Genomic DNA, 15,794 nt, shown 5'->3' on the forward strand with positions numbered 1-15,794 from the left:
TGGAATCATTTATCATTCATTTAAGTGATGAATGATTCTCTGTAAAAAATATGATTTCTCATATTTTTGTTATAAATAAATCACATACTGTAATTAAGAGCAAAAAGAATAAATATTGTGATTTCATTAGTTAAGAAGTATCATTATAATGACCAAATAAAATTGAGTTGAAGAAATTTGTAGTTGATGAAACAATAGTTTCATCATCATCATGAGGTATTCTGCATTGGCAGGTCCCTGACTCCACTGACAACTGCTGTTCTTTCTGTCCCAGGCTAGTTCTTTGGAACAGTTGTAACTTCCATTCTTGATGACATCTATCATCTTCAGCCTTCTTTTTCCGTTTCTTGTTTTTCCATTCCCGGCATCATCTTTAGCCTTCTTCTTCCCTTTCTCATTTTCCCACTCCCAGTTACCTCAATCACGGTTGTTAATATACTTTTTCTTCTGAATATATGACCAATCCAGTTCCCCTTCCTCCTTTTGATTATTTCCAACAGTGTTCTTTCTTCCAAGACGTTGTTGAAAGGTGTTCTCACTCTATTGCAGAGAGGAGGAACCTTTTTCAAGATGTCCTAATTGCTAACTCTTTCTACCCACTAAATCTTCTCTATTTTCCTCCACACCCACATTTCCATAGCTTGAATCGTAACATTCTCTCTCTTACTCAACATCCATGTTTTGCAACCGAATAAAATCACACTCCATATGTAACACTTAACTTCCCTTTTCTTTAGATCCAAGTTTACTTTGCTAAAAAGCAATGTCTTCTTACTAAAGGACTCCTTTGCTACGACTATTCCTGATTTAATTTTAAACAACAGTTAAAGGCTGGAAAAACAGAAGTTTTACTACCAGCGTATACCATTCAAATTCCCTCTGAAACTTATTTATATTTCTACTGCATGCTAAAAGTATTTAATTTGAAGATTTTGGGTGATTAATTTTGACTCTGCTTTTACTAAACAGAGAAATTAAAGGTTTCTATTAATAATAATTTGATAACAAAAGCGAAAGCATTATTTTTAAATTGCACACTTAGTGGAGATAAAAGTTTTACCACCAGCTTACCATTAAGAAAATAGAAAATTAGGTACCATTAAGAAAATGGAAAAATCATAATGTTAATTAATCTATTGGTTATTTGTCATAAACAGTAGAACGATGTAAATGAATGGTAGATATATCTGGGCCTGATTCATTTTCATGATAATATATTTTATTTAATCGCTAAGAAATTGTTTAAAAACAAAACAAAGGTACACCAGTTTAACAGTATTATTTGCTTATCTGACACTTAATCTGTTGTCTTATGTGTCTTAATTCTAATAAAGAGAGAGAGAGAGTGTGTGTGTGTGTGTATCCACTGTAATTGTCTTTATAATATAATGTAATTTATTTTGTTAGAGATCTTTACTAAGGAATTATCACAATTACTCGTAATTTTAAAATTAAAGTGGTATAGCTTTAAAATGTAGATTGCGCTGCATGATGTATTATTTCATAACAATTATCAGTATCATTCTAATAATATTACAACCAGTGTTATCTAGATTCAGCCTAGCAACTTTCAGATTAGATAGCCACCGTTCTATTTGTAAGCAGTCATGTATGACCACCTGATCAAGTGTGTTTTGCATGATTAAATTGTGTAATATAATATGAAAGTGATTTAGTAATGTAAATTATAAACATTTTTAATTTATAAATTTAATTAATGTATATTTTATTAAATTAATTTTAAGATAATAGGCAAAATCACTTCTTCCTTGGATAGCATCCATGAGGATTGTGATAGCTAGTATCCTTGCTAAATCTTTGGTTCCACCTTGACTTCTTCCATTTGCCATTTTTTTTATTAGGGCTCACTTAGGTGCAAACTCCATTAGAGAGAGCTGTATGGGCTCTCTGTTTTCTAATCAGTATTTATGCAGAAAACAAACTATTGTATCAGGTAAATACTGTGTAAAGTTGGGCCTCCTCTTAAAATTCAACTGTAAGTTAATTTCAAGTAAATAAAAGAAAGAAAGATCAATACTTTAAAGTTTTATTATTCTATTTTTAATTGAATATTTTTTTTATTTAGTATAAACAAATAATGTCAGCTTCTGAATAGTAAATAATTTTTGTGTGTAGCATATCATGTGCCATTAATTGTTTTATTATTTTTGCATAATCTTACTTTAGGTCTCTTAAGTTCACAGAGTATTATTTTCTGAGGTGTTTCAAGTGTATTAAAGGCTCTTCTATATGTTATGCTTAGGAGGAAACAGAACATCTGACTTTACCTGATGTGTTATTTAAATAATTAAAAAAAGAAATTGCTAATAAAGTATAAGAAGCAGAAAAGTTGTTTCCTTTGTTTTAATATAAATATTTCAAACAAAATCCTTTGCTTTTCTACAACACTTGATAATACTTTCTCACTTAGATAACAGTGATAGATCTTTATAAAACTTTGAACAAATAACAATAATGCTTTTTATACTTAGCTGTAACTTGTTGCCTCCTCTATGAATCATGAGACCTTGCCGTTGGTGAGGGGGCTTGAGTGCTCAGGGATACAGAGTAGCTGGACCGAAGGTGCAACCATATCGGAGAGGTATCTGTTGAGAGCCAGACTAAGGAATGATTCCTGAAAGAGGGCAGCAGCTCTTTCAGTAGTTGTTAGGGGCGTGAGTCACAATGACTTAAACGGCCATATCAACATCACTCAGTCCTCTGAGTACTGCGCAGCTGAAAGCAATGGAAAACTACAGCTGTTTTTTTTTTCCAAGAAAATGTGGCTCTCTGCATTTTCAAAAGCAATAATGGAGGCGCCTTCCTTGGTAAAATATTCCGGAGGTAAAATAGTCCCCCGTTCGGATCTCCGGGTGGGGACTACTAAGGAAGGGGTCACAAGAAAAGTAAAAAATAACATTCTACGAGTCGGAGCGTGGAATGTTAGAAGCTTAAAAAAGGTTGGTAGGCTAGAGAATTTAAAAAGGGAAATGGATAGAGTAAACGTGGATATAGTAGGAATTAGTGAGGTTCGGTGGGAAGAGGAAGGCGACTTTTGGTCGGGTGACTTTAGAGTAATTAACTCAGCGTCAAATAATGGGCAGGCAGGAGTAGGTTTCGTGATGAACAAGAAAATAGGGAGGAGAGTGGAGTATTTCAAGACGCATAGCGATAGAGTCATTGTAATAAGGATAAATTCAAAACCTAAACCGACAATGATTGTTAACGTCTATATGCCTACAAGCGCCCATGATGATGATGAGATAGAATGTGTATACGAAGAGATTGATGAAGCAATTAAACACGTAAAAGGAGATGAAAATTTAATAATAGTTGGAGATTGGAATGCAAGCATTGGAAAAGGCAAGGAAGGAAATATAGTGGGTGAATACGGGCTGGGCAAAAGGAATGAAAGAGGGGACCGACTTATAGAGTTTTGCACGAAGTATAATTTAGTAATTGCCAACACCCAATTTAAAAATCATAATAGAAGAATATACACTTGGAAAAAGCCAGGCGATACTGCAAGGTATCAGATAGATTATGTCATGGTTAAGCAAAGATTTAGAAATCAACTCGTGGACTGCAAAACTTACCCTGGAGCAGACATTGATAGCGACCATAATTTGGTGATAATGAAATGTAGATTGGGGTTTAAAAACCTGAAGAAAAGGTGTCAGATGAATCGGTGGAATTTAGAGAAGCTTGAGGAAGAGGAGGTAAAGAAGATTTTTGAGGAGGACATCGCAAGAGGTCTGAGTAAAAAAGATAAGGTAGAAAATGTAGAAGAAGAATGGGAGAATGTTAAAAAGGAAATTCTTAAATCAGCAGAAGCAAACTTAGGCGGAATAAAGAGAACTGGTAGAAAACCTTGGGTTTCAGACGATATATTGTAGCTGATGGATGAACGTAGAAAATATAAGAATGCTAGTGATGAAGAAAGTAAAAGGAACTATCGGCAATTAAGAAATGCTATAAACAGGAAGTGCAAACTGGCAAAAGAAGAGTGGATTAAAGAAAAGTGTTCAGAAGTGGAAAGAGAAATGAACATTGGTAAAATAGACGGAGCATACAGGAAAGTTAAGGAAAATTTTGGGGTACATAAATTAAAATCTAATAATGTGTTAAACAAAGATGGTACACCTATATATAATACGAAAGGTAAAGTCGATAGATGGGTGGAATATATTGAAGAGTTATACGGAGGAAATGAATTAGAAAATGGTTTTATAGAGGAAGAAGAGGAAGTTGAGGAGGATGAAATGGGAGAAACAATACTGAGATCTGAATTTAAGAGAGCATTAAAAGATTTAAATGGCAGAAAGGCTCCTGGAATAGACGGAATACCTGTAGAATTACTGCGCAGTGCAGGGGAGGAGGCGATTGATAGATTATACAAACTGGTGTGTAATATTTATGAAAAAGGGGAATTTCCGTCAGACTTCAAAAAAAGTGTTATAGTAATGATACCAAAGAAATCAGGGGCAGATAAATGTGAAGAATACAGAACAATTAGTTTAACTAGTCATGCATCAAAAATCTTAACTAGAATTCTATACAGAAGAATTGAGAGGAGAGTGGAGGAAGTGTTAGGAGAAGACCAATTTGGTTTCAGGAAAAGTATAGGGACAAGGGAAGCAATTTTAGGCCTCAGATTAATAGTAGAAGGAAGATTAAAGAAAAACAAACCAACATACTTGGCGTTTATAGACCTAGAAAAGGCATTCGATAACGTAGACTGGAATAAAATGTTCAGCATTTTAAAAAAATTAGGGTTCAAATACAGAGATAGAAGAACAATTGCTAACATGTACAGGAACCAAACAGCAACAGTAGCAATTGAAGAACATAAGAAAGAAGCCATAATAAGAAAGGGAGTCCGACAAGGATGTTCCCTATCTCCGTTACTTTTTAATCTTTACATGGAACTAGCAGTTAATGATGTTAAAGAACAATTTAGATTCGGAGTAACAGTACAAGGTGAAAAGATAAAGATGCTACGATTTGCTGATGATATAGTAATTCTAGCCGAGAATAAAAAGGATTTAGAAGAAACAATGAACGGCATAGATGAAGTCCTACGCAAGAACTATCGCATGAAAATAAACAAGAACAAAACAAAAGTAATGAAATGTAGTAGAAATAACAAAGATGGACCCCTGAATGTGAAAATAGGAGGAGAAAAGATTATGGAGGTAGAAGAATTTTGTTATTTGGGAAGTAGAATTACTAAAGATGGACGAAGCAGGAGCGATATAAAATGCCGAATAGCACAAGCTAAACGAGCCTTCAGTAAGAAATATAAGTTGTTTACATCAAAAATTAATTTAAATGTCAGGAAAAGATTTTTGAAAGTGTATGTTTGGAGTGTCGCTTTATATGGAAGTGAAACTTGGACAATCGGAGTATCTGAGAAGAAAAGGTTAGAAGCTTTTGAAAGGTGGTGCTATAGGAGAATGTTAAAAATCAGATGGGTGGATAAAGTGACAAATGAGGAGGTATTGCGGCAAATAGATGAAGAAAGAAGCATTTGGAAAAATATACTTAAAAGAAGAGACAGACTTATAGGCCACATACTAAGGCATCCTGGAATAGTCGCTTTAATTTTGGAAGGACAGGTAGAAGGGAAAAATTGTGTAGGCAGGCCACGCTTGGAATATGTAAAACAAATTGTTAGGGATGTAGGATGTAGAGGGTATACTGAAATGAAACAACTAGCACTAGATAGGGAATCTTGGAGAGCTGCATCAAACCAGTCAAATGACTGAAGACAAAAAAAAAAAAAAACTTGTTAACTTTTGTAGATATCAGCAATATTCTTTTTTACACTTATTCTATTTATTTAGCTGCTTCTAACATTTTACAGCAGTAATTTGTGTTACATGAAATTTGATTCCTTAGAATTATACTAACTAAATTATAATTGTATAATTACTGTGTCCTGGTAGATATAATATATATATATATATATATATATATATATATATATATATATATGAATCTTTTTGTTTGTTTGAAAGAGAATGTTGATGTGAATACAATCATCAAATGTTATTAAGGTATCTCAGCATATTCTTTTGTTATAAATTACTGTTTAAAAAACCAAACAAAAGGACAGCTCAACAGATTACAAAATAAGCTAGAGTATTTGTTCATACATACTTTTATATACCAAGGAAAATAACCACCAAAAGTATTAACATGCAAATATGAAAGTCCTTTTGCCATCATAATAAGTAGTTTTTCAAATTTAGTGCAAAAAGTTGAGAGTTGTGGTGGCGATGTTGATTCTTTTTTTAATTTTTCAAGCGTTATTTGTTTTCAGTATTTTATGGCAAATCGTAATGGAATGCTACATGCCTCAATAATTTTACAAATCATAAAAATTTATTAGTGAAATATGGAATCTGTTGCAGCTATGTATGTGTGCTTCATGATATTTATGGTATGCATAATCAACCAAACAAAACATTCATCAATTAGTTAAAAAATTTGAATTTCTCTACTTGTTGTTGAAACCAATTTGCAAAAGAAATGCAAGGAATGTTGGTGTTGTAAATGCAAGTGTTCATGAAAATCTAAACTTGATTTCACATTGTTCACAAGAATTGGACCTTTCTTTAACAACATGGTGAATTTTCTCTAAAGTTTTTTCTACATCCATATAAGATTCAGTTACCTCAAGAATTAAAGCCAAGGAACCATTCCTTGTGTTGATGGGTTGGACTCTAGAGCAACTCATAGTGGATCTAAATTTTCATCAAAAATTCATATTTTCAGATGAGGTTCATTTTTGGCGTTATGGCTTTATTAACAAGCAAAATTGCTGTATTTGGGATGATTCCAATCGACAAATAATTCAATTGCGATTATTACATCTGAAAAAAAAATCACTTTGGTGTGGATTACAGGCTGGTGACATTATTAGGCCTTTCTTTTTAGAAAATGAACAAGGAGATGCTATTGCAGTAGACTGTGAACACTGTTGTTATAAATTCATGATTTTTGTTTACAAATTTGGAAAATATTAATTTGAATGATATGTGATTTTAGCAGGATGGTACCAGCTGCTGAAACAATTCAGTTGTTGTATCAAAAGTTTGATGATTTGATAATTTCACAAAATGATAATGTTAGTTTGCCACCAAGATCTTGTAATTTGCCTCCCTTAGACATTTTCTCTGGGGTTATGTTAAGTCACAAATCTATAGCAGCAAACCATGAACAATTAATGATTTGAAAGGAAATTTTTAGTGGAATTAAAGCTGATTTGTGCGAAAGAGTCACGCAATATTTTGTTGATAACTTGGCTGTGTCAAGTAAAGCTATGGAGACTATATGAATGATGATGATTTTTGATCATAATGTAAAGTTGTAAGCTTCAAAATCAAATTAAAACAATTGGTTGATTATTACACATACTTTTTGTTTTATTGCAGTTTTACATTTTGTGCTGAAAATTATGTATATGATATTCATAATTGTGTCTCATAATAAGTGGTGTTCAATAATTAGTGACAGTTATTCTGATTTATGTTAATAAAATTTTGAAGTTTTATCCTTATTTTTTGAATGAGTAATTACTATTTCAGTGCTAGCTTTCTTTAATTGTTAATCAGAATATTTTTGAAATCACCCTATTTCAAGTTACCTATATTTCAAGTTCTGTATATGCTGCATGAACAGTATTACTTTACCTTGCTTATAAATTTTATCATGTTGTAGTATTTTTGTAATTATTTATGTAATTTTCTATGCTTAAACATCATTTACAATTGTGTAAACACTTTTATATATACTTTTTTATTTTTATGCTAATTTTTTTTGTTCAGGAACCCTCAGTGCCAGGATGCAGATTCCTGGTAACACATGGCTTGAGATGTGGGCAGCAGCAAAACCTGTTCCTGCAAGAAGACAAAAACGTCTATTTGATGATACACGTGAAGCTGAAAAAGTACTTCACCAATTAGAAGCAAAACAACCTTCAACTGCAGCTCAAATGATGCTTGGACCTCTTGTGCATTCCGTACTTTTGAGATTGGCACAACAAGCAATCCCTGTAGAATTGCTTGGACTAACCCCAGCTATTAAACACATTGCAATGAAAGCTGAAGTGTTATCTCGTTTACACACATCTGATATGACTAAATACTTGGTACGTTAATGATTTTTATAGAAATTTTAAATCTGTTAAAATTATGTTATTTTTTGTTATATTTATTTATTTAAATTAATTTATTAATTAAATTAATACCTCTGTGTCTTTATAATGCTGTGAACTTTATTCATACGACTTTTTTTTTTCAGTCAGTTGGCTGATGTGATGCATTTCTCCGTTACTTTCTATTCTGCATTAACCTTTTAATACAAGTATATGTACTACATTTTTCATTTTACCTGCTCCACAAATTCTGGTTGGTGTTTTCCGTTATAGTTTTTTATAACTTTACTTTTCTTCTATTACTAATTAATGCATTGATCACAATAACATGAAGTTTATCCAGGCAGACTACAGAACTAATTGGTCTTGCTCCTTTTCTAGGAACTAAATATCATTTGATCAGAAAAGATTCTATTGTTGTATTACCGCAGTCTATGCTTCACCAATCTGATCATTTTTCATAAGTTTTTTCTTTGATTTGTTTAAAAAATTTCCATTTTATTAAATGTAAACTGCCTTATTTTTCAACGTTCTTTACATAAAAAAATTCCATTTTACTAAATTTAACTGTCTTATTTTTCAATGTTTCTTTGCAACATAATATTTCTGTAATTTTTCAGTCAAACATTCCCATTTGTTAAGTTTTGCTATTATAAATCATTTAACTCAAATTAATATTTATTAGAACTCTTTTAAATCTTAAATTTTGTTTTATAGCAAGCAGACCTATTTTCAAAGAAAATCTTTCTTTGTTTTTGTTATATTGCTTTTTATATTTTTCTTACGTTTTTGCTATCAATTCATATTATTATTGATAACTGCATTTTGAAAAATTCTTCTTCCTATTGAATGCTGTGATTCCTTTATATATTATGTAGATTCATTACTCCTGTTTCACTCTTGATTATTTTCACTTTGAGTTCTTTGTTTGCAACAAATCCATTTAGCAGCTGTTATCAGTTTTATTCTTTCTCCTTGTACTGATTATTGTTTTTTTTTTTTTTGTTATTTTTCTATCCAATTCCTTTGCTTATAAATTAGAGAGTAATAAATAATTATCTTATGATTTTTTAATGGTTTTTCTTCTGTTGATAGTAAGAATTGGTTGAAATAACAGCAATGCATTAACTATCAAAAATTGATGGAAATTTAGTTATCATCATTTAATAATTTTGTATGTTCATACGCATTCCCTCAAAAATTATTTTAAAATGTTTTTTTTTTTAGTATTAGCTTGTTATAAATAATATCTAGATAAAAAGGATATATCATTTTGAAATTTTTTAATGTATGGCAATTAATGATTTCATTTTCAATGAATTGTTTTATTTTCCTTTGTATTTCTGAAGTTTAGAGAAATAAACAAAAAATATATTGTTCATAACTTTATAGAAATTGTAGCCAGAAAACTGATTTCGTAAACTTATTAGCACTGAAAATTAAAAAACAACTTAACTGTATGATAGAATATGTGATATACTTGATATACAATTAAGTGAGGAGTGTGATACTGGTTGGTGAAAATTTAGGAATATTTTTTGTAATATGTGAAGAATTTTTAAAGTGACAGATGTTAGATGTTTGAACCAAATCTAAACAATGGTATAATTACATTGAAGAAACACATAATAGCACATATACATGATTTATTAAAAAAGTGAATACATCTGTTTATCATATTTCTGAGTATACTTTATATACTTCTTCCAATTTTATTATGAGACAACTTTGTAATCTGTTCAAAAATTATATAATAATTAATACAACAAAAAGTTTTTAAGAACTAAAAATTTATTTAGTGCAAATAATTATGTTTAATAAGTATACTCACATTTTAACTGACTAAGAAAATCATTTTTTATTTTGTGTTTAAAAAAAAGTATACAGGGTGACCTGTTAGGAAATGAAAATGCTAAGTCCAAATTATACTAGTTTCAAAAAAAGATTTCAAATTTACTGTGGATTATTCACATAAACTCGTGCATGAATTACTATTATAAACTGACTAAATTGTGAGTTGTAAGCTACAGTATGGATAGTGCATTTGTTAATATTTGTACAGCTCCTACAAGATCATCTGGAGATACAGTATCTGTACTGTATATCAGATACACAGTTAAAGTACTACTTTTTAATTTTTATAAATAATCCTAATGCTTAAAAAGTTTTAACTTAAAAATTAAAAAAAAAATTATTTCATTAGAAATGAAGTAAGATCATTTTTTAATTTAAAATAAAATATTGTCTAATTTGAAATGTTACCAGGAGATATGCGGAGAAGTAGCTTATGCTGAAGCAATGGTAGCTCAGGTTGGATCACTTGAACATAAGTTATGTCCTGGTAAAGGTCAAACATGTGAAATGAGAGAATTCTTAGCTAGACTTGTTACTCGACCCCAGGCTGCAGTACCTGGTGGTCCAAATTCTGATATAGGTAACAGAATAAAGGCAATGTTTTCCGAAGCTCATAAGGTATGCTGACTTTTATGTTGAATTTTGTGCATTGTGCATTTTATGTTTTTTGTTTAACTACTGTAGGGAAGTATATTCAGATTGAGTCATTTTATATGTTGCTGTCATCCTCTTTTATAAATTTTCACCTCTGAGTTACCTCAGTAAGATGTAAAATTTTATTATTGTATGAGTAATAAAGTATTAAAAAAATATTTTAACTTTCACCATTTCATTATACGAGGGTAAATCAAATATAAACCGGAATTTTTGTTTCATAATTTATTGAAGTATAATAAAGTACATACAATATTATTTTTCTATATAATTTTCTCTTTTGGGAACACATTTTCCCCTTTTTTCCAGATAGGTAGCTTATTGATCCCACTATTGTAAAATGAAAGTGGGCGTGACATCAACCAATTGCACACAAATGCTTCAAAAGCAGCATCGTTTTTAAATTTCTGTCTTCCAAGTGCTTCTTTTAATTGCCCAAACAATTGATAATCACAGAACAATAAGTCCAGACTGTATGGAGGATGTTACAGTGTAGTCCAGAATAAGGATGCAATTTTTTCTTGAGTTTGAGCTGCGGTATGGGGATAAGCATTGTCGTGAAGCAAAATAACGTCTTGAATTGGAAATTGACTTTTTTTTTATGATATGCAAGTTTTTCTTCGTCTAAAAGATGGCAGTGGTACACAGAATTTACTGTACAACGTTCATGAAGAAAATCAACATGCCAATCTCCTTTGAAATCAAAAAATTCTATGGCCAGAACCTTTCTGACTAACAGTAGTGTTTTGGCTTTAATGGGTGTAGTTTCTCCTTTTTTCACCACTCCATACTTGCCTGTTTTGATTCTGATTCTGGGGTGTAATGGTGTGCCTAAGTTTCATCACAGGTCATGATTCGATGCAAAAAAATTCCCCTTCAGCTTGGTAATGATTCAACGACTGCTGGCACACCTCTAGCCAATAGAGCTTTTGACCTTCAGTGAGAAGATGAGGGATCCTTTTTTGTGAAGGATCCCTCCAAGATCGCCAGTAATGATTGCCTGAGCACTGCTGTAGCTTATTCCAATCTCAGAAGCAATTTCTCCAATTGTTAATCGACAGTCTTCGATAAGGCAACGAGCGATAAGAATGTTTTCAACAGTAGCACTTGTCCTTGGGCACCGTTGGTGACCTTCATTTTCAACTAGTTCTTGTCCTTCCGAAAACTGCTTATGCCAGTCATACACTGGAGACTTTTTAAGTGTTGTCTTTGAACTGTGCCTGAAGTTTTCTCAAAATTTCAGATAGTTTTACACCCTCTGCCATGAGAAATTTAGTAATAATACATTGCACAACATGCAATGATACCTCCTGTATTAACATTATGATACCTCCTGTTTTTACATTATGATACTGACTAGAAAAAAGTAGTGAGCTGGGGTTCTAAGAGTGGGATCCCTTCCACACATCCCTACGTACAACACTGAGAAGCCACGTCCCTCTCCATTAGTGTCAACTACAACAAAAATTCTGATCTATATTTGATTCATTCTCATGTGTGCAATTTCTATATCCTTTTTCATTGCATTAATACCATATTTTTCATCTTGTTTATATTAATAATAAAAAAAATCTATGAACAGCAATATGATGGGATTTTCATACAATAATTAAATTATTTAAAAACTCTGATATAATAATAATAATTAGACGTTAGGATATTTAGTATTGAAAATTATTTACTTTTGAAGCAATATTTATTTACTACTTTAGGAAGCAAGCTTTAGTTATGAATTGACCACCTACCTTTGAGTACAATCATTTATGCTACTATCCAGCAGTACAAAGCTGATATACATAGTGCAGATGTCTTGGTAAATGTAAATTATACTCCTGCACACATGTTGTCATGGTCAGAGAACAAGATTTATTGCTGTTTACCCACTGCCATTCATAGTTGCCAATTACAGTCCAAATCAACACTTGGCATGCTCGACAAGGGACACCTATGTCAGCGCCTTCATTAGAAGTGCTTGTTGCTAAAGCAGTGGATTTTTGTCAGAAGCAGTCCACCTCTGACAAAACCAGGTTTTAGTTCAGGGCTTGACAGTGATTTTAGGCATGACTAAACCCTATCTGGGTTCGAATCCTGGTCAGGCATGGCATTTTCACACGCTACAGTCATCCATCTCATCCTCTGAAGCAATACCTAACAGTTAAAAAAACATCCTATCCTGGTGTAATAACTCAACTCCATCCAATTCACCACAGAAGGTAAAAACTTATGAATAACCAGTGACAGAGATCTGATCCAGACCAGGGCTATCCAGTTCCCAGGTCTGCCTGTCAAAGACTGCACTGCCTTCTGTAAATAATATGGACTTTTACTATTCCATAAGTTCAATCTCAGTTGGCTAACACAGTGAGTGTTTTGAATTTGTTACATGTCACTGGCTACTAGTCAGTACATGTACATGGGTAACAGCCAGTCATAGCTGAGACTTTGCTTATGAAGATCAGCAACCCATATATGAGCTGTACATTACTGATTAACAACTTTGCTTTGACTAGGTAAAATACATTCTACAACAAAAATTTCTTTTTTCCCAAAAAATAAAAAAAATGCCCAAAAACAGGTATAGAGAGGAAAGTATATCCAGGTACATCCTAAAGAAACAATTTCATGTATCTCAAAAATTTTGTGGTGTATAGACTATCCCACTGAAACTTATTTAAAAAATTAAAATAATTATTTTTCTATAAATTTCCTTAATAATGTGTATGTTATAATATAATATTTGTTTGTTTCAGGTAGCTCAGATGATATATGAAACTGATAATGCAAATACAAGTGATAGAAGTGAAGGTTGGAGCCCCTTAACTACATCTGTATTTCCTACTGCTAGTGAAAAGGAATTTATTTTGAGAGTTAATATACCTCGACCAACTTCATCATCTATGGTTGTACCTCATCGATTAACAGTCCGTCTTCGTAAGGATGATATTACCATGGCAGGATGTTTTTCCCAAGATACTACATTCCAGTAGTGGTTAATTGGTTGTTAATAAATAGCATACTTATTTTATTTTGGGGGTATGTTAAGTTATTTATTTTTCCATTATTACATTTTTATGGTGCTGAGTAATAAGTTGAAAAATATTATTTACATTAACTTATATTCTTTGAATTGACATTTATTTCTTTACTTGTATTATTTATTATTGCTTGTTTATTCATGTACTCTTAAGTTTGAAAGATAGAGATGTCAAAGTTAACTTAGTATGAAAATCTGCATTTTATAAAAATGATTTATTTTCCTCCAGCCGTCAGATCAAGTTGTTTTAAAGACCAGTCTGAGGTACTCTACTTTTTTTACATATCAAGGCCTGATGATCAGGCCTTGATATGTGCATTCGCACCGAATGCTATGCAAGTAGTTGCTAAAAAACACAAGAAGCATTACATTAATTAGACCTTTGCTCACATGTGTTTTTAGTTTATTTTTATATTTATAATTAGATAATTCTTGAATTTTTACATCTTTTTTGTCTGTATAAACAACATAGATTAATAAGTTTTTTATCAAATGACCATGTTAGATTAATATTAAAAGAAGGTGTTATATTTTCAAAAATGACAAGAAAATTCCATTTTACTCCTAAAAAAATTCAGTTTACAACTTATCTTTGTAATTCCATTAGGATTTTAGTATTGAAATCCCAAATGGAGACTTAGACTTATTCTATGATATGAGGAATGGCTCATTTCATAGATTTTGGATTTACATGTCACAAAAGTGTACTGTGAATTAAAGAAACCTAACTTTCAAAAATAAACTTTATAAACAAATTCTAATTCTTAAAAAATACTTCTTTAAATTCTCTCCCCCTCCCCCCACCCTATAAACTGATATAACTTGCAGCTATAACCACCAACTTCAAGGACTCACGACACGTAAATGCTTATACTGTTTCTCATTTCAGACCACTGGTTTTGAAACATATTTAAAAAAAGTTTTTACTGTTTAATTGGCTGTATTAGTTTTAGCCAGTGACAGCTAGGAAGCTCATATATAACATTTTTTATTATGAATCAAGGGAAAGTTAGTAAATTTGTCCAGTACCAATTATTTAAGTATTGTAGGAAAAATAAACAGAATTAAGATTGTGAAGAACTCAGTAAAACTGTGGATATCACTTTGGAAATCAGTAAATTAATTCAGGCTTACTATTGTAATTAAAAATTATTTAATTAGTATTGTGATTAAAGATCTAAAATATCGTGGAAAAAATTAATCCTACTTTACTTTCATTTAATTCTTAATGTGGTTATACAAGTTTGACACTTTTTTAATTTGTTAAGATAATGGTACTTATAGAAATGACAACTGTAGATAGTCAAGAATAATAATTTTTTTAAATTAAAACATTTTGATTAGAGTCTGTTTTATTATATGAAATGTTGACAGATTTAAGTAAAGTAAGATAAGTTGTCCTTAAGCAATATCATACCTTGACACTATTTCTCATGATCCCCATTTTATTACTGAGTTCCAATTAAAAGGATCAGCTGCCTCTGTTAGTCACAATTCAAGAAAGCTGCATAAGATATCTGGAGACTAAAGCTACTATAAGAATCAATCAGTAAATAGTTTTGAAAGTAAAGCTTATAAATGTATATGAAATTGTACCAATTATGATCAGTGAAAAATTGTATTTGTCACTTTTATTTGAAGAAATGCCGTAGAAACAAGTGTATTTACTTTAATCTTCACTGTCATTTTAAAACTTGTATGTAGAAAAGTTGTTCAGTAAGAATAGAAAAATATTTCTGAGAAAATATATTAAAAAAAAATATGTGTATTCAAAATTAATTGTATTTTATTTTATGTATGTCTTTATCAACTACACATTTTACTTTTATTTGTTATAAAATTATGGATTGTTACATATTTAGAAATTAGCTCCATTATTTAGTGTAATAATATATTATATTCATTAACGTTTAAACTATTATTTGGTACATTTTTTAAACTATTTTTTTGAATAATTTTTATATTGTAAGAGAGCTAAATCAGTTGTTTATGATTTATCTTATAATCTCATATTGTTAAAGTGAGTATATTGAGATGTTTATGCAAGTTGTTTGTCTACTTACACCAAGATATGTTTAATTTCTGTTTATT

At 31.1% G+C, this 15,794-nt stretch overlaps 1 protein-coding gene across 1 annotated transcript in view; it reads left to right on the top strand.

Moving 5' to 3' along the window:
* The window catches only part of LOC142319091 (rab3 GTPase-activating protein catalytic subunit-like), a 36,571-nt gene extending 21,204 nt beyond the window's left edge, over positions 1 to 15,367 (top strand). Inside the window, exons 2-4 of the mRNA XM_075355983.1 lie at positions 7,833 to 8,155; positions 10,427 to 10,633; positions 13,420 to 15,367. Coding sequence (XP_075212098.1) covers positions 7,850 to 8,155; positions 10,427 to 10,633; positions 13,420 to 13,656 — 750 coding nt within the window. The 5' untranslated portion in view covers positions 7,833 to 7,849 and the 3' untranslated portion in view covers positions 13,657 to 15,367. The remainder of the gene's footprint in view (positions 1 to 7,832; positions 8,156 to 10,426; positions 10,634 to 13,419) is intronic.
* Positions 15,368 to 15,794: the final 427 nt, after the last annotated feature.

This window comes from Lycorma delicatula, chromosome 2 (assembly GCF_047948215.1).
Source record: "Lycorma delicatula isolate Av1 chromosome 2, ASM4794821v1, whole genome shotgun sequence".
Classification (NCBI taxonomy): domain Eukaryota; kingdom Metazoa; phylum Arthropoda; class Insecta; order Hemiptera; family Fulgoridae; genus Lycorma; species Lycorma delicatula.